The 17603-nt window shown below is 62.6% G+C and overlaps 3 protein-coding genes across 5 annotated transcripts in view; all 3 read left to right on the plus strand.

The window, feature by feature from the left end:
* DHX58 (DExH-box helicase 58) overlaps positions 1–13650 on the plus strand; it is a 25154-nt gene extending 11504 nt beyond the window's left edge. The window contains exons 1-13 of one of the 3 annotated variants that reach the window (XM_032711618.1): positions 9374–9574; positions 9652–9711; positions 9799–9853; positions 9952–10142; positions 10345–10461; positions 10687–10813; positions 10894–11076; positions 11160–11416; positions 11528–11677; positions 11919–12080; positions 12331–12521; positions 12718–12814; positions 13087–13650. In XM_032711618.1, coding sequence (XP_032567509.1) covers positions 9407–9574; positions 9652–9711; positions 9799–9853; positions 9952–10142; positions 10345–10461; positions 10687–10813; positions 10894–11076; positions 11160–11416; positions 11528–11677; positions 11919–12080; positions 12331–12521; positions 12718–12814; positions 13087–13266 — 1938 coding nt within the window. In that variant the 5' untranslated portion in view covers positions 9374–9406 and the 3' untranslated portion in view covers positions 13267–13650. Of the gene's footprint in view, positions 1–9373; positions 9575–9651; positions 9854–9951; positions 10143–10344; positions 10462–10686; positions 10814–10893; positions 11077–11159; positions 11417–11527; positions 11678–11918; positions 12081–12330; positions 12522–12717; positions 12815–13086 lie in introns of those variants that run through there. The other 2 variants (XM_032711617.1, XM_032711619.1) reach the window with 2 other exon arrangements.
* LOC116798915 (heat shock protein 30C-like) lies at positions 573–1473 on the plus strand. Its single transcript, XM_032711621.1, has one exon. It carries the CDS (start codon positions 726–728, stop codon positions 1320–1322), a length of 597 nt encoding a protein of 198 aa, XP_032567512.1. The 5' UTR covers positions 573–725; the 3' UTR covers positions 1323–1473.
* Positions 2448–8513, plus strand: KAT2A (lysine acetyltransferase 2A). The gene is made up of 18 exons (XM_032711616.1): positions 2448–2675; positions 3281–3404; positions 3481–3626; positions 4001–4090; positions 4238–4419; positions 4651–4842; positions 4932–5038; positions 5183–5290; positions 5378–5514; positions 5651–5859; positions 5930–6056; positions 6311–6421; positions 6500–6643; positions 6890–7004; positions 7098–7134; positions 7267–7330; positions 7534–7618; positions 7832–8513. Exons 1-18 carry the CDS (start codon positions 2448–2450, stop codon positions 8023–8025), a joined length of 2400 nt encoding a protein of 799 aa, XP_032567507.1. The 3' UTR covers positions 8026–8513.
* Positions 13651–17603: the final 3953 nt, after the last annotated feature.

Consider the following 17603-nt stretch of genomic DNA (forward strand, 5'->3'; position numbering starts at 1 on the left):
AGCCTCTGTGTGGGATGCCTGAGCCACCCCTGCCAAAAATCTGTGCCCTTTCCATTTCCCAGGCAGGGAGCAGGGCTGGGCTTGTTTCCTCCCACCCTTACCTGGGGCCCATTTCCCCCATCTGCAGCCAGGAGAGCCCCTCTGCCCCCTTCCCCATTTGCAGGACCCTCAGTGCTCAGGGAGGTCCCCCCAGGTGAGACCAGGAGCCAGGGTGCACAGTGGGGTGCTGAGGGGTTGTGACAGGACAGGACAGGGAGTTCTAGAAAGTGTGAGAGATGTCTGGCAGAGGGTGACAAGGGACACGTTGTTTTAGAGGTGGGATTGTCCCTGTACTGGCCAAAGGGATGTGCTCCTGATACTGCAAAGCCTGGCCCCACCAAGCCCCCAGCATGGGGGCCAGGGAAGGGCTCTGGGGGCCCATGGGTGCTGCTGCATCACGGTGGCTCTGCAGAAACCCGAGCTCCCAGTGGTGATTGCAGCTCCCTATTTGTGGCGTGTGACTCGTCCCCAGAAACAGGCACAGCTATTTTGGCTGGTGGATAATCAGCCTCTCAAAAATAGGCGATGGCTCCAGGAGGGTGCGTGGGGAGAGAGCATTCTGGAAGGGGCACACCCCTGGGCCGAGGAGCATAAAACCCGCTGCTCACTGGCCCCAACCCAGCACCGCTCCAGCCGCTGCACCGAGCAGAGCCACAGCACAGCCGGAGCACTTGCCAGGAGCAGAGATGCTTTGCCGCCTGCACTTCATGCCGCCCATGTCCAGCTCGCTGTTCCCGTGGCTGGGACCCGTCCGCACCCTCTGGCCTCATCCAGGCACCCTCTTCGCCGAGCTGGAGCGGGAGATGCGGCTGGAGATGGAAAGGGCTCGGGAGTTCATGAGCAGCGTCGAGCAGTACCTGAGCACTGGGAGCAGCCCCGGGCGGGTCGGCATCGCCCCGAGCACCAGCGCAGCCCTGACCCAGGGCTCCGGGGACGGCTTCTCCGTCTGCCAGGACGTGAAGGACTTTGCGCCCGAGCAGCTGTCGGTGAAGGTGGTGGGCAGGAAGGTGGTGCTGGTGGGGCAGAAGGAGACGCAGAGCACGGATGAGAAGGGCTCCTTCTCCTACAAGTACGAGGTGCTGAAGCGGGAGTGGGACGTGCCCGAGGAGGTGGACGCCGAGGCGCTGACCTGCTCCCTGTCGAAGGACGGGCAGCTCCGCATCGAGGCCCCCAAGCTGGCCCTGCCGGCTGCTCCGGAGAGGAACGTGCCCATCCAGATGGGGCCGGCGGTGGCACAGGTAGCAGCCAGCACTGATGATGGAGCCGAACGGGCCAAGGCGTGACGGGGAGCAGCAGGGGCCGGGCTGAGCCTGGCAGATGGGGCAGCTACTGGCCACAGAGTGGGACCGTGCTGGGACTGCACGATGCCCCAGGGGGTGGTGTCTGCCCAGAACACGCAGCTTTTTTATATGTAATAAATATTCCTGACTTTTATTTGCGTGATTTCTGTGTTTCTGGTCTTGCCCAGCCCTGTGCTTTGCAATGCTCCTACCTCTGCTCACGCAGCGGGATGGTAGGGTGGGAAGTGGGGCTGGGCTGGCACAGGGCATGTCCCTGGCACCTCTCCCCAGCCCCGCCCTGGCAGAGGAGGTTGGGCAAGGGGCTTCTAGCCCGTGCGCAGTGCTGAGAATGCCCGGGAGGTCCTGAGCATCCCCCTGGGCAGCCTTCGGACACCTGACCCGCGTCTTCGGGAACACTCTCGTGCGGTGCCTGCTTGGCCACGTGCCGTGCGGTGCCCGCACCCCCGGGCCGCCCCCCCCGTTGCTGGCACCTTCCAGGCGCTGCCCGCGGCTCGGCCCGGCGCCAGACCCCGCCCCTCCAGGCTACGCCCCTCCTGGGAGTGGGCGTGACCTCCCAAAAAGGACCGCGGGGCGGGGCCACAACCATACTGGGCGTTTGGCCACTCCCCGCGTGGCCGCGAGGGGCAGGGGGCGTGACCACATCCATATTTGGAGACTAGAGCGGGGTCATATAGCACATTTAGAGAGGGCGTGGCCACACTCCATATTTGGAGGAGAGGGGTGATATAGCATATTCAGAGGGGGCGTGAGCACACTCCATATTTGGAGGGGTCCGCGGGGTCGTGCGCCGCCGGACCGGGATCGGTACCGGTTACCGGAGGGACCGGGGCGCTTCTCTGAGCACCGATGGCTCGGCACCGCCCCGGCACAGGCTGTCGCCGTGGTTCGTCGCGGCGGGACCTTGATCCTCCTTGGCCGGTTAACGCCGTCCGCAAACCCGGGCAGGAGCTCTGCTCTGCTCCCTCCCGGGGCTGCAGGTGATGTGAAGCGGCCCCGGGAGGCCCGGCCCGGGAGCCCCGGCCCCACCTCCGCCGCCTCAGCGGACTACGGCTCCCGGCGTGCCCGGCGCGCAGGCGCAGTGGGCGCGGGGCGCACGCCGGGCCCGGCATGGCGGAGCCGGAGGCCGCGCAGCCCGGGCGGCCCCCGCCGGGTCCGGGCACGGGAACGGCGGCAGCGGCGGGGGGAAGCGGCGTAGCGGCGGGAGGAGCGGGGTCCAGCGACCCGGCCCGGCCCGGGCTGAGCCAGCAGCAGCGGGCGAGCCAGCGCAAGGCGCAGGTGCGGGGGTTCCCCCGCGGGAAGAAGCTGGAGAAACTGGGGGTCTTCTCGGCTTGCAAGGTGGGGGACACCGGGACCGGGGGGGCAGGGGGTGCGGGAGGTGGGGTTCAAGGCTGTGCGTGGGTGGAGGATGCAGGAGAGGGGCGCAGGGGGCGCGGGAGGGGGGATGCAAGGACAGGCATGGGCGGGCGGTGCAGGGGATGTAGGAATGGGGGGTTCAAGGTTGGGCATGGGTGAAGGATGCAGGAGGAGGGTGCTGACCTGGGTGGGGGATGCAGGCGGGGGTGCAGGGACGTCTATGGGTATAGGATGCAGGAGGGGGGCTTAGGGGTGCAGGAGGGTGGGTGCAAGGCGTGCAGGAGCGGGTGCTGGGCCGCACATGGGGTACGGGAGGGAGTACTGGGCTGTGCATGGGCAGAGGTTGCAGGAGGAGGGCACTCAGTTGTCTGAGGGAGGTGCAGGGACATCCCTGGGCAGGCACTGCAGGGTCCTGGGGCTGCACACAGGGAAGTGTCGGAGTGGTGGGGGATGCCGAGTGAGGGCTGAGAAAAGCTGATGTGGGTCAACAGGGCTAAGTGGGAACCAGGGAAATCATTTGGCCCGAGAAGGCGGCTGCCTGGGCACGTGGCAGCCACTGTGACGGCCACTCCTGTCCCTCGTCCCAGGCCAACGACGCCTGCAAGTGCAATGGCTGGAAGAACCCCAACCCCCCCACAGCCCCCCGCATGGACCTGCAGCAGCCGGTGACCAACCTGAGCGAGCCCTGCCGGAGCTGCGGCCACACACTGGGTAACCACCGTGGGACCCCGGGCGGGGCAGAGGTGCTGACCCCCCTGGTCTCACCACAGCTTTCTCTCCGGCACAGCGGACCACGTGTCCCACCTGGAGAATGTCTCAGAGGAGGAGATCAACCGTCTGCTGGGCATGGTGGTGGATGTGGAGAACCTCTTCATGTCAGTGCACAAGGAAGAGGACACGGACACCAAGCAGGTGTATTTCTACCTGTTCAAGGTGCGTCTGGGACTGGGCACGTCTCACTGCCCCACCCCCAGGGGGGCTTGTGCAGGGTCCCTGGGTATTGCAGGGGAGCTGGGGCTGCTGTCACACTGCTCGTGCTCTGCTGGGCCTGGAGCTGTGGCTGTGAGCTGTCCCACAGCCCAGCCAGAGACCTGGGATGCTGACCATGTCCTGGAGCGACTGCTCTCCTGGCCTGGAATTTCCTGGGAGGGGGGTTTCTAGGGGATGAACAAGCATGCTCCAAGGAGGACCCTGGTGCCTTCCTGGCTGTGAAAATCAAAGCAGCCCTTTGGCAGTGTTTGGCCACCTCTACCACTGCTGGAGCAGCCGGTTCCTGGGCCTGTGGTGACCATGTGGTGTCTTTGTAGCTGCTTCGAAAGTGCATCCTGCAGATGAGCCAGCCTGTGGTCGAGGGGTCCCTGGGGAGCCCTCCCTTTGAGAAACCAAACATTGAGCAGGTGAGTCTGCTGTCAGGCTTGTGCACTGCTCTGATAGCTTGTACTGTGTTCTGCTGCTCTTGCATGGTCCTCTCGCTTTTCGGGAGGCAGCACAGAAGGGCCTGGAGCAGTCCCTGGCACCCTCCCACCACCCCATCCCCTCCCCAGGGAGTCCTGAACTTTGTGCAGTACAAGTTCAGCCACTTGCCGCCCAAGGAGCGCCAGACCATGTACGAGCTCTCCAAGATGTTCCTCCTCTGCCTCAACTACTGGAAGCTGGAAACGCCGTCCCAGTTCCGGCAACGCTCCCAGAATGACGACGTGGCCACCTACAAAGTCAACTACACCAGGTGAGGACAGGGAGGGTGCTGAGCCAGCCACCCTTGGGGTCTGACTCTGGGGCTCTCCCCAGCTCTCCCAGATTGTTGGTCCCTTAGGAGAGCCGGCATCCGGTGGGGACACCACTTCGAAATGTCAGCCATGCTCTCCATCCCCGTGCTCCCCTCCTGGCAGCTTTGTCCTAGGAGGGATACGGATGGTTTGGAGTCTCCGGTCACTGGAGCCCCTTCTTGTCCCGTTAGGTGGCTGTGCTACTGCCACGTGCCACAGAGCTGTGACAGCCTGCCCCGCTACGAGACCACCCACGTCTTCGGGCGCAGCCTCCTTAAGTCCATCTTCACGGTCACCCGCCGGCAGCTGCTGGAGAAGTTCCGTGTGGAGAAGGACAAGCTGGTGCCAGAGAAGCGGACGCTGATCCTCACCCACTTCCCCAAGTAGGTATCCCATGTGGGGATGGCTGCTGGAGTACTGAGGGGGCTCCTCCCTTGGGACCCCTGCACACCAACATGCTACTCCCTGCCAGGTTCCTCTCCATGCTGGAGGAGGAGATCTATGGCGAGAACTCTCCGATCTGGGAGGCTGATTTCACGGTGCCAGCCACGGAGGGTGCCCAGCTGGTGTCTCGCCCAGGTATTTTGGGGAGCAACCTCTCTGTTTGGTGTCTGTGGGCTAAAGGACTGAGATGTGGGTGAGCCATGGTGGTGGTAGTGGCTGGGCTGCCATGGTGTGACGAGGTGCTTTCTGGCTGTCACGGGCACCATGGGTCTATTCCAGCTGCGGTCAGCACTGTTGCCGTGCCCACCACTCCGCTCTTCAGCAAGAAGCTCAGCAGCAGCAGCTCAGCTGCCAGCCTGGATGCCAGTGCACCGGAGCCCCTGCCAGGTAGGACCAGTGTGAGCCTGTGTCACAGAGCTGGAACGGTCCCTGGTCCCTCCTGGTGCTGGATGTGCTGCTCTGCTCTGCTTCCAGGGGAGAAGCGGAAGCTGCCCGAGAGCCTGACACTGGAGGATGCCAAGCGGATCCGTGTCATGGGAGACATCCCCATGGAGCTGGTGAACGAGGTCATGCTGACCATCACGGACCCCGCTGCCATGCTGGGCCCCGAGGTACAGGCTGGGGATGCTGAGGTGGCTCCGGTGCTCTCTGTGGCCCACAGAGCTGTTTTCTCAGTGTGCCAGGGTGGAGTGGGGCTCCCCCCACAGCGGCTGTGCAGGGCCAGTGACCCCCACCCCGCCCCCCCAGACCAGCCTGCTGTCGGCCAACGCGGCGCGGGACGAGACGGCGCGGCTGGAGGAGCGGCGCGGCATCATCGAGTTCCACGTCATCGGCAACTCCCTCTCACAGAAGTCCAACAAGAAGATCCTGATGTGGCTGGTGGGGCTGCAGAACGTCTTCTCGCACCAGCTGCCCCGCATGCCCAAGGAGTACATCACTCGCCTCGTCTTTGACCCGTGCGTGGCTGAGGGGCGCGGGGGGGCTGGTGTGGGGGGCTCTCCTCACCCTCGGCCGTGCTGCCCGCAGGAAGCACAAGACCCTGGCACTGATCAAGGACGGCCGAGTGATCGGGGGGATCTGCTTCCGCATGTTCCCCACCCAGGGCTTCACGGAGATTGTCTTCTGTGCTGTCACCTCCAACGAGCAAGTGAAGGTGAGAGCGGGGAGAAGAGGGGTGGGTGCATGTGAGGGTCCGCAGCAGCCCAGCATGAACAGGTTGGTCTTGCTGTAGACGGAGTAGGGGTGCCCCAGCCCCTTGGGCAGCCAGACCTGCTCACCACTGTCCAGCCCCAAATGGTGGTAGTTGCTCCAGGACCTCTTCCAGCTGCCATGTCCATGCTGGTGGGGGGGCTGTGCATCCCAGCTCGGGCTGCCTGGGGGGTCCCTGTCTCACGGCGGCTCCCCCAGGGCTATGGGACGCACCTGATGAACCACCTGAAGGAGTACCACATCAAGCACAACATCCTCTACTTCCTCACCTACGCAGACGAGTACGCCATCGGCTACTTCAAAAAGCAGGTGAGCTCCTTCTCCTGGCCAAGCCCCCACCAGCCCTGCTGCCCCACTGTCCCCTCCCATCTGTCCCCTCCCTCCTAGGGCTTTTCCAAGGACATCAAGGTCCCCAAGAGCCGCTACCTGGGCTACATCAAGGACTATGAGGGGGCGACCCTGATGGAGTGTGAGCTGAACCCCCGGATCCCCTACACTGAGCTCTCCCACATCATCAAGAAGCAGAAGGAGGTACAGCCCAGGGCTGGGCAGGAGGGCAGGTGGGCGCTGCCAGCCACCTCCCAAAGGCAGGGAAGAGATGTGGGGCTGTGCTAGCCCTGGGAGCAGGCTTGCAGGGCAGAGAAGGAACACTGGTGGTGTTGACAGTGGCTGGAGTTGGCTCTGGCCCTGGGCGGTGGGTCTGTGGGGTTCCACATCCCGGTATAGCTCCCTGCAGCCCCTGCTCATCTCCCCCCTTCCAACGCCCCTTCCCTGCAGATCATCAAGAAGCTGATAGAGAGGAAACAGGCACAGATCCGCAAGGTCTACCCGGGCCTCACCTGCTTCAAGGAAGGTGTGCGGCAGATCCCCATCGAGAGCGTCCCCGGCATCCGTGAGTCCTGGTGGGGGGGTCTCACAGGAGGGCTCCGTCCTCCCTGCCCATGGCTGCAGGGCAGACATAGTGACACTAACACTTGTATTCCAGGAGAAACAGGATGGAAACCACTGGGGAAGGAGAAAGGGTGAGTGCTGCATGAGGGGGTGGGCGTCCTGCAGCAGCTGGGCTGGGGGCTGAGCTTGGACTGCCCCTTGCTCCCGGCACTGCCTGGCCCTGCAGTGGAGAGAGGCTGACAGGTGCTGGCTTTGTCCTGCAGGAAGGAGCTGAAGGACCCGGACCAACTCTACAACACCCTGAAGAACCTCCTGGCCCAGATCAAGGTGCAGGCAGGATGAGACCCTCACTCCGGGGTGCACGACTCCTCATAGCCCTCAGAGCTGCCTCCCTGGGATGGGCTGTGCAGGGCTCTGCCCTCAGGGGCTGCTGGGGTGACCCAGGTGCAGGGGGAGCAGGACCCCTGTGTGCTGGAGTCGGCAGGGGCTGTGTATGCTCGCTGCTCTAACTGCCCCCTGCCTCTCCCCAGACCCACCCCAGCGCATGGCCCTTCATGGAACCAGTGAAGAAGTCAGAGGCACCAGACTACTATGAAATCATCCGCTTCCCCATCGGTAGGTGGCTGTGTCAGGTCCCCTGGGGCAGGATGGTGGGGGGGCTGGATATCTCCCCTTCGTTGTGGGGTCTGAGCTGGACATTTGGGGTGGTGGGAGCCCCGGGACAGCCCAGCAGACGAAAGGATGAGTTGGGATCCGTGCTTGGTGCCCAGCTCTGTGGCTGGGGATGCAGAGGCCTGGGGCGGGGTCCTGACCCTTCCCCACCCCCAGACCTGAAGACCATGACCGAGCGCCTGAAGAACCGCTACTACGTCACCAAGAAGCTGTTCATCGCTGACCTGCAGCGCATCATCACCAACTGCCGCGAGTACAACCCGCCCGACAGCGACTACTGCAAGTGTGCCAACACCCTGGAGAAGTTCTTCTACTTCAAGCTCAAGGAGGGGGGGCTCATCGACAAGTAGGGGGGCTGGCCTGGACCTGCCATGGCCACCAGCCACCCAATGGGAGGGACAGGGCTCCTGTGGGACCCACCCCACTCCATGGGCAAGAGCTGCTGGAGGAACTGGTGCTGCTGAGCAGCCTGGGGAGCTGGACCTTCCTTTCTGGGGGGTGAGGAGGCCAGTGGGGCTGGTGCTTTTAACTTTGAGATGCTCTGGCTGCCTCTTGTAGGGAGCAGGGTTGAGGCTGGAGCTACCTCATCAGGATCTTCCTGGAGCAGGGGCAGCACTGAGTTCCTGCCTCAGCCTGGGGTGTAGGACCCCCCTGACCCTGGTGTGTCCCCCCTCCCTGGGGTCGTGCCTTCTGCCCTGGCTCCCTGTGACAGGGCAGGGGCACACAAGTGCTTTGGTTTCCGCTCCGTCCACGCACAGGCAGCCCCTGCCCTTGTGTTGAATGTACGGCGGGGTCAGCCCTGTGCCTGGGCTGCCCGCAGCGGTGCTGCTCCTGGGCCAGGCTCCTGCTGGGAGGGGGGCTCTGCCCTGCACCCCCAGCTCCTGCTGCCTCTCAGCTATTCCCTCCCCCGGGGCAGGTCTGCCCTCCCTGCCTGTACTTCCTCCTTGCCTGTACATCCATTGTCCCTGCCTGTACATCCTCCCTGCCCTTTCTGCCAGCCAGGGGGTAGGGGGTGCTTCCAGTCCCAGTCCTGCCCCTCCGAGTGCCAGGGCAGGGGGCTGCCTGGTGCTGTGCTGGCCTCTGCTCCCCCTGCTCTGCCCAGGCTGGCAGCCACCTCTGCTCGCCTCCCTCCTTGTGCCCCTTCCACCCCCTTCCCTGCCCCCCACTCACCCCCATTCCACTTGACTGGTGTTTTGTTGGGTTTTCGGTTTTTTTTGGTTTTGTTTTTTTTTTTAATAATAAATGTCCTTGTGCAGCCCCAGCTCCCTCCTTGGGGCTCACCCCAGCGCGGTGGGTGGGGGGACAGCGTGGGGTGTTCTGGGGGTGTTTGTGCTGGGGAGGGAAACAGGAACAGCTCGGGATGGGGAGAGTGTGAAGAGCCCCGCGGCTGGGCTGGGATACCCTGGGCAGAGCTGCGGTGCAGGGGCTGGTTGGGGTGCACGATGCTGCCCCGGGGTCGCGGAGAGGCGAGGGAGCAGGGGCCGTCGGGGTGCGGGGGGGCTGTGGGAGCCGCGCCCCGTTTCGGTTTCGGTTCGCAGCCGGGGTTCGCTGGGGGGTTCCCGGGCTGGGCGGGCGGCTCGGCTGGGTTGGCCCCAGCGCGGCCGGCGAGGACACCCCTGGCTGAGCCCCGCCCCGCCGGGACGCACCGCCTTCAGTTTCGTTTCCCGGCTGGTCCCGGCTGCGGGGCGCGGACGGCGGGGCCCGGAGCGGCACGGCTCGGACCGGCGGGGGATGGAGCTCCGGGGGTACCAGCGGGAGGCGGCGGCCCCGGCCCTGCGTGGCCGCAACAGCATCGTCTGGCTGCCCACGGGCGCCGGGAAGACCCGCGTTGCCGTCCACGTCTGCCGGCGGCACCTGGAGAGCCGGCGGGGCGGCAAGGTGGCCGTGCTGGTCAACAAGGTGCTGCCCTGCCCCGGGACAGCGGGAGCTGCGGGTGCCGGTCCCGGCCGGCGCTGAGCGGGGTCCTGTGGTCGCAGGTGCACCTGGTGGACCAGCACGTCGAGAAGGAGTTCCACACACTGCAGGACACCTTCAAGGTAACGTCCATCAGCGGGGACACCAGCCACAAGGTCTTCTTTGCCTACCTGGTGAAGAAGAGTGATGTTGTCATCTGCACAGCCCAGATCCTGCAGAATGCACTGGTCAGCACTGAAGAGGACATGCAGGTGGACCTGAAAGGTGAGTGTTGGATCTTGCATCCTGCTGGTCCCAAGACCCTGGCTGAGCCCCCAGCTGAGCCCCTCTCTCACCCCACTCCCCTCCCTGGTCTGGCACAGATTTCTCACTGCTGGTGATAGACGAGTGCCATCACACACACAAGGACTCTGTCTACAACAAGATCATGCTGAGATATCTCCAGGGCAAGCTCAGTGGGCAGCAGGACCTGCCACAAGTTCTGGGGCTGACGGCATCCCCTGGTACTGGGGGGGCAACCTCCTTTGAGGGGGCTGTAGAGCACATCCTGCAGGTGGGTCCTGTGCTCCCCATCCTATGTTGGCACAGCTTCCCCAGGGATACAGCAGGATATTCCTTGTGATGGGGGTTGATGCTCAGGTGCTGGGCAGACCAGGGGAACATTGCTAAACTTGCCAGAGTGTCAGCAAGCACCACATGCTGCATTGTCCTGGGCTGCTGGGCTTATGGCTGGAAGTGGGGTCTTTGCCTCTCAGATCTGTGCCAACTTGGACACTGAGAAGATCACATCGGCACAGGAGGAGGTGCAGCAGCTGCAGAGCCACATCCCACAACCCAGGAAGCAGTATGACCTGTGCCAGGAGAGAGCACAGGTGAGGCACAGCTGCTCAGAGCCATGGGGCTGCTTGCTAGGTGGAAGATGAGACCCCCCCAAGCTCTGCTGAGTGGGGGGGCTGCATCCCTCCCTCCGCTTCGCTCAGGCCAGTGAGAGGAATCAGTTGACCCAGAGCTTTGGTGCCGGGCGATCCTGCAACTGTCCAGGTCCCGCTATGCAAACAGCTACGGTTTCTGGGTCCTGAGCCCCTCCCTGCTCCCAGGACCCCTTTGGCGACCGGCTGAAGAAGGTGATGGAGCAGATCCATCAGTACATGGAGATGCTGCACTCATCACAGGACTTCGGCACGCAGATTTACGAGCAGCGCATTGTGGAGCTGGAGAAGAGAGGTGAGGGGGCGGCAGTGTGGTTGTGGTGGGGCTGAACCACAGGGACAGGCTGTGACCATGGTGCCCCCCGGCCCTGCCAGCCTCAGAGATGTTTTGCCGCAAGACTCGGGCGTGTGCCCTGCACCTGCGCAAGTACAACGATGCTCTGCTGATCAACGACACCGTGAGGATGGTCGACGCCTTCCAGTGCCTCCAACAGTTCTACAGCACTGAGAGGGATGCAAAGGACCCCACCGAACAGTTCCTCACCACCATGTTTGAGGGTAACAGAGGGGCCTGCAGGGGAGTGGTGCTGGCTGCATTTGGGGGACGGGGAGTCCCCTTGACACCCCTCTTGCCTGCACAGAGAACAGGGAGATCCTGCAGGCGCTTGCCGGGGACCAGCGCTATGAGAACCCCATGCTGGGCAAGCTGGAGGAGATCCTGCGGGATCACTTCCAGCCCCTGGGTGCTTCTCGTGGCATCGTCTTCACCAAGACACGGCAGAGTGCTCACAGTCTGCTCAGCTGGCTGCAGGGCACGGCCACGCTCTGCGGGCAACACATCAGGGCCGCTGTCCTCACCGGCGCTGGCTACAGCAACCAGACAAGGCACATGACACAGGTGAGCAGAGGGTGGGCAGGACCCCACTCTTCATGTTTTGGGGATGCTGTGCGTGCTGTGAGGGCCTCAGAGCCCTGCACAGTTGCTGAAGCATCACCCCTGTCCCCTCAGAATGAACAGCAAGATGTGATCAAGCAGTTCCGTGAGGGAGCCCTCAACCTGCTCTTCTCCACCAGTGTGGCCGAGGAGGGCCTGGACATCCCTGAGTGCAACATTGTGGTCCGCTATGGGCTGATGACTAACGAGATTGCCATGATGCAGGTGCTGCCTGGGCTTCCTCTGGCCCTTGCTGGGATGCCCTAAAGCCATGGGGGTGGGACATGGGGGTTCTTTCATTCCTCGCCGCTGACAGAGCCCTGGGGGTGAGCTCAGCCCCTGGTAGAACACCTGCTTGGCAAGGCACAGGGGAGGGCAGAGGTGGCTCCATCCTCACAGGGTGGTACGGAGGGGCCGGTCATGTCCCTCCTCTGCTGACTGAAGCATTTGGCCCCTTGCACTTCAGGCCCGGGGCCGTGCCCGTGCTGAGAACAGTGTCTATTCCATCCTCGCCAAAGCCAACAGCAAAGAAGTGTCCCGAGAGCTGCTCAACGAGGACCTGGTGAAGCTCATGGAGAGGGCAATCCAGGCGGTGCAAGCCATGCCCGAGCAGGAGTACCGCCAAAAGGTGGGTGTTGGGCTCTGCCCTGGGCACTGCCTGCCTCTACACCCTGAGTTTGGCTGCCTGCTCTGCCCCAGGGCAGCACCAGCTCCTAGGATGGGGTTGTGTGGGGTTGTGTGTTGTGTCTGTCCCATCCTGCCCTGTAGCTTGTGCTCCTGGGATGTTGCATCGCTCCATGGCTCTGGATCTTGTCATCTCTGCCATCTGTCCTTGCCTGCAGCCCTGCACTGACCCCTGTCCCCCCTGCCCTCTGCAGATCCAGGAGCTGCAGCAGGTGGCCGTAGCCACCTGGCTGATGAAGGAGGCCAGGATCAGCGAGCGGCGGCAGCTGCACGACCCGGACGCTGTTTACCTGCACTGTGTCGGCTGTGGCACGGCCGTGTGCCGCGGCAGCGACATCCGCACCGTGGAGGGCATACACCACGTCAACGTCAACCCCAACTTCAGGTAGGAGCCTGGCATGGGCAGGGGTGAGCAGGCAGATGGGCAGGAGTGGCACCAGCCTGCTGTCGGCTCTTTCTTGGGGACCTCGGTCAAGGGAGCTCACGGGGACTTTGACTGTGTGACTACAGTAGTGCCTGTGCTGCCCTGTCTGTGTCCCCTGGACCATTGTCCTTAGTGTCTGTCGGGCCCTTCCTTGCAGGTTGTATTACAGAGTTTCCTCTGGGAAAATACAGTTCCAGCGGACTTTTAAGGACTGGGAGCCCGGCTGCCGTATCTCCTGCAGTGAGTGCAGCCAGGTGAGCACCACAATTCCCCTGGGGCTGCAGCCCAGTCAGAGCTGGAGGGGCAGGAAGGGCTGTGCCTTGTGCCCCAGCTCCCAGCTGAGGAATGGAGCTGTTTCCCCCCTGCACGCGCTCGTGTCATGTGTGCTGGGGGACATGGACACAGACTGTCTCCAAAGGGGGATGTGCCCTGGGAGCAAGGAGCTGCCCCACCCCTGCATGTGTGGCCCTGCAGCCTGGGGATGCTGCATGTGGGCTGTGTGACTGTCCCCTCCCTGCCCACACAGGACTGGGGGATGGAGATGCTGTACCGCCAGGTGAAGCTGCCCATCCTCTCCATCAAAAACTTCGTGGTGAAGACACCGGCAGAGAAGAGGAGGTACAAGAAGTGGAGCACAGTGACATTCCCCATCAAGGAGTTCGACTACCTGGAGTACTGCTCTGACACCCAGGGCCTGTCCTTCTAGCAAAGGCTCTGTCCAGAAGAGGACTATTCACAGGGCACCTTCAGGGACGGTGGAACCCTTGGACAGAGAGCCACGGCTCATTCCTCTCTTCCTTACTGGACTAAGCTGCTGCAGCACATGCCTCACTGGAGCCTGTGCCTACCTAAGGAGCTTTGCTGCACCCACACAGAAATGATGAGACACTGGGATGGAAAACCACCTGAACCCTTCGCTGTTCCCCATGCCCCTGCCTTCCCCTCCTGCCCCCCGCACTGCAGACTCAGGGGGATCTCTGCAACCCTGCCAGGATTACCAGCCCTTTCCTCTGGACCCAGGACATGGCTCAGTGCTTCTCTGCTCTGATTTGTGAATTTGGTGGGTCTCCATTAAAAACACTGGACTAAAGTGGCGCATTGGCAGCGTCACTCATGGTGAGAGCTGGCTGGGCACAGGTGGGTTTGAGGGGGAGGACATTGCACCAGAGCCAGATCCCTCATTGCTGGAGAGTCAGACCCCACTACACCCCATGCCAGCAGCACAGGGTCCCCAGGGAACACTGGTATCTGTGGGGCTGTCCCGATACTACCCCACCCACCCAAAACTGAAACTTCTCGCGGCCCAGAACGAGCCTAAACCCCTCCGGGACAGCCCTAGGGGTTCCCGCGGGGCTCCAGGGGTCCCCTCTGTCCCAGCTGGGCCGCTCTGGGAAGCCTTTTGCATCCCACCCGAGGGCTGGGTGAGCCGCAGGACTTGCGGCAGGACTCGGGACCGGGACCGGGACGGGGCCGGCCTCGAGGGGGGGTTCGGTACCGGGTTGCGCAGCCCCGAACCCCGCGCCCGCACGTGCTGTCCCGCCGCCGGCCGCAAGAGGGAGCCCCGGGCCGGGCCGAGGGATGCGCGGGGACCGGGGGGCGATCGGGGAGTCGGGGGATGATCCGGGGAGGACTGGGGGATGCCCGGGGAACCGGGAGATATTGCGGTGGGGGCCGGGGGATGCTCCGGCGGGTCCCGGGGGGGGCTGCGGCGGTCGCACCTGCCGCTCCACCCCTGTCCTTCCCCTCGGGATCCGGCCACAGGTATTAGCGCCGGCCCGGGGACGCCCCCACGCCGGTGAACAGCGCGGATGCTCGGCGGGTCACGGCTGGCTCCGGGGGCGGCGGGGAGCGGCAGAAGGGCAAGGACACGTGCAGGGACCAGTGTCCTGCTCCTGCCTGACTTTGGTGCCAGAGGCTCCCGCGGTGTCAGGCACTCGTAGCCCGTTTTCAGGTGGAACTAGCCCCGGGGGAACCACGAAACCGAACTCCTGTTCACCAGAAACTGGGTAATGAGGGCATTTGAGTTATTTGTAGCTCTCTGTGGGATGGGATGGCCTCTCCTCCCGCTCCCCAGGCAAGATCCCTCCCTCAGGGACCTCAGATCGTTTTGCTCAGCTCAAATTGCCCTGATTTGTGCTTGGAGAATCCAGGCTGTGAGTTACCCCAGCGTGTACCTGCAGCAGTGGGTGGTGCAACCTCTCCCCAGCCTTGATGGATCTGGCTGTCCACCTGGGTGCCCCAAAACAGAGTTTCTGCAACATTGATCCAAACTTGCCCCTTTTTGAGGGGGTGCAGCTGACCCCATAAAATACAGGGCCAGGACAGCACCTCTCTGTGGAACTCTGTGGGTTTTGAGAGTGGGCCTGTATCCACTCTCTGCTAGTTCTTCCCTCTGTGTCCCTGCTTTAATTCCAGCCCCATCTGGCTTCTCCTTCCCAGGGGCTCAGTCACCTTGGGCCCGGCAGCAGGGAGCAGCCGAGCTGCAGCGATCGGTGCTGCGACCTTGGCCAGTGTCCTTCAGGGCTGGCATCCTTCAGAGCCTGCATCCTTCTGAGCCAGCATCCTTCAAGGCCAGCATCCTTCAGAGCCTGCCTCCCCAGGCTGGAAGAAGTCTGTGGCTTGTAGCACCTTGGCTTATCTCAAGCTGCCCGAAGCACTTACGTTACGGCCGTCATAACTCACTGCCCGTGAGCAGAGATGGGCACCATTAGCCCCGCGGCAAACAGCTGCTGCAGCAAGTTCTGCTGGCAGAAGCACTGTGAAGGGGTTCTCCCCTGGTCTGCAGGCTGCCAGGATGGGCACAGCCCCGGGAGCCCCCCTGGCCTTCTGCCCCCCAGCACCTCCCTGTGCCCCCAGCGGCCAGATGTGCTCACAGAGTCAGGGCAATGCAGCGATTTATTTTTTCACAGCTCATTTCATTTGTCATCAGTGCGTCAGAAAGCACCAATTCCCCTCTCAAGGCACCAGCTTGGAAACCTCAGGCTCCTCTGCCTGGCAGTGCCTCTGGTTGGTTCTTTCCCGAGGCTGGTATTTAGCAAGACTCAGAGCTCAGCCTGTTTGACTTATCGGGAAGGAGCCTGAGATGTGACTTGATTACAGCGTGCAAGTACCTTCCTGGGCAGAAAACCGCTGGGTATTAAAGGACTCTTTAACTTGGCAGAGAGAGGAATAATGAGAACTGAGGCTGGAAGATAAAGTCAGACAAATTGAAACTCGAAATCCAGGGCAGGTCTGCATCAAGGAGGGCGCAGAGCAGCCAGAGCAGGATCCCAGGCACATTTATCAAAGCAGTGCCCGGGGCTGGGAGCCCTGCCCTGGAGGAGGCTCCATCCTGCTCCATGGCTCTGGCCTAGGCAGCAGCGGGATGAGCCTGGTCGCATGATGGGTGAGGGGGATGGGGACTGAATTTTGCTTCCCAGGCACATCTGAAAATCTGACTATCACACAATATCTGTGCCTGAGCTTGGGAGCACATCAGCCCCTGAGGTGACCTTTCCCAGGACAGCTGGAGCCTCCCTCTCTGTACCAGGATAAATTCCAGTCTGGTGAAAAGTGCTTGTGGTGGAGGAATTTGATCCTGAAAACCAGAAGCCCTCTCCCTACACTGTTCCTGCATCCCCTGTCCTCTGCTGCCAGGAGCACATCGGAGCCTGTGTGGGGACACCCCTGTCCTGATCCAACGGTTGCACTTCGAACGATTCCCGCCAGGAGTTAATCCTGACTGTTCGCATGTCAGGATGCTGGTGGATTAAACAAGGGGATTAGCATCAAACAATTTCCCTCGTGCCCCGAGAGGGAGGCAGGAAATACAACCACTGCAGGTTTATTCTGCTTAGGTTAAAACAGCTCCCTGGCATGTGGCGGGTGATGCCAGATGAACTGATGGCACAGCGAGGCACGTGCCCGGGGCACTGCGGGGGCACAGGGATGAGGATGCCGAGACCAGGGGCTGCTTGGTCCAGGGGGCTTGGGGAGGTTTCCCTGCTGCATGACACTCAGGTACCCACTGCAGCCTGTGCCTGGGGGGATCCCACCTGCCCACTGCCCAACTGTGAGGTGCCAGGGCACAGGGGCCATCTGGGCTTGGGGTTGGGGGCTGCAGCCATTCATTGGGTGCCCACAGGAGGGCACAAAAGCTGGGACTGGGGATAATCTCAGCCCCCCCCAGCCACTGAGCCACCCCAGCACTGTCCTCCTGGCTGCTCCTGCCAGTCTGGGCTCAGCTGCAGATGGTAGAGGATGGAACAGCCTCAAGGGTGTAAAAGCAAATCTGTTTTCCCAACAGCTCCCAGGTTCCCAAGCCAGGGGCCAGTGATGCATCTCTGATCTGATGGTGGTGGAGGTGCAGGCTGCCAGCGTTCATCCCAAGCTTCCTGCCCATCTGCAACCCCAAGGTCCCCTGTCAGCACTGGGGCACAGCACTGCGCTCTCAGCCACCTAAAGAAAATAAAACAAACCCCCTAATCCAGGGGGTTTGATGGAATGAGCTTTTACAGCTCTGGCTGGGGCAGGGCAGCCCTGTGCCTGACACAGAGACTCAATGTCTCTTTGGACCAAAGCGCCGTGGGAGCTCTGGACTCACATCCCTGTGTTCTCACTGGCTCAGGTCTCTTGGTCCCTGGAGGTTTCTTGGCCACTTTCCTCCGAGGAGCATTCCCAGGGCAGCCAAGTCCCTGGTCAGCCAAGGACAGGACCACCACGTGTGCCCACCTCGTTTTTCTAGGAAAGGGCTAAAAATAACGTCCTGAGGACTGTGCGGAAAGGACTGGGCAGATCCTCAGCTACTGGGAGGTGAGTGATTTATAGCCTGTAGCCTGTGCATGGTCCAAGTGGCTGTGCAAGGACAGGGTAAATCCCAGGGCCAGGGCACCTCTCTGTGGGGCAGAAGAGCGGGGGACTGCAGGTCCTCCCTTCCTCAGCATTACTGGGAGCAGCCACTCTCCTTCTTGCCATTTTTAGGTGACTCTATTCGGGCTGGGCACTGGCAGGATGCAGCAGGGAGGGGATTCAGCAGGGTGGGGATGAGACCCAGGGGTAGCTGGC

This window comes from Chiroxiphia lanceolata, chromosome 26 (genome assembly GCF_009829145.1).
Source record: "Chiroxiphia lanceolata isolate bChiLan1 chromosome 26, bChiLan1.pri, whole genome shotgun sequence".
Lineage (NCBI taxonomy): Eukaryota > Metazoa > Chordata > Aves > Passeriformes > Pipridae > Chiroxiphia > Chiroxiphia lanceolata.

Coding starts and splice junctions, on each gene's coding strand:
- LOC116798915 (XM_032711621.1), top strand. CDS start 726: ATGCTTTGCCGCCTGCACTTCATGCCGCCCATGTCCAGCTCGCTGTTC.
- KAT2A (XM_032711616.1), top strand. CDS start 2,448: ATGGCGGAGCCGGAGGCCGCGCAGCCCGGGCGGCCCCCGCCGGGTCCG. Junction 3,405..3,480: donor GAGCTGCGGCCACACACTGG/GTAACCACCGTG, acceptor TCTCCGGCACAG/CGGACCACGTGTCCCACCTG. Junction 6,057..6,310: donor CCTCCAACGAGCAAGTGAAG/GTGAGAGCGGGG, acceptor CGGCTCCCCCAG/GGCTATGGGACGCACCTGAT.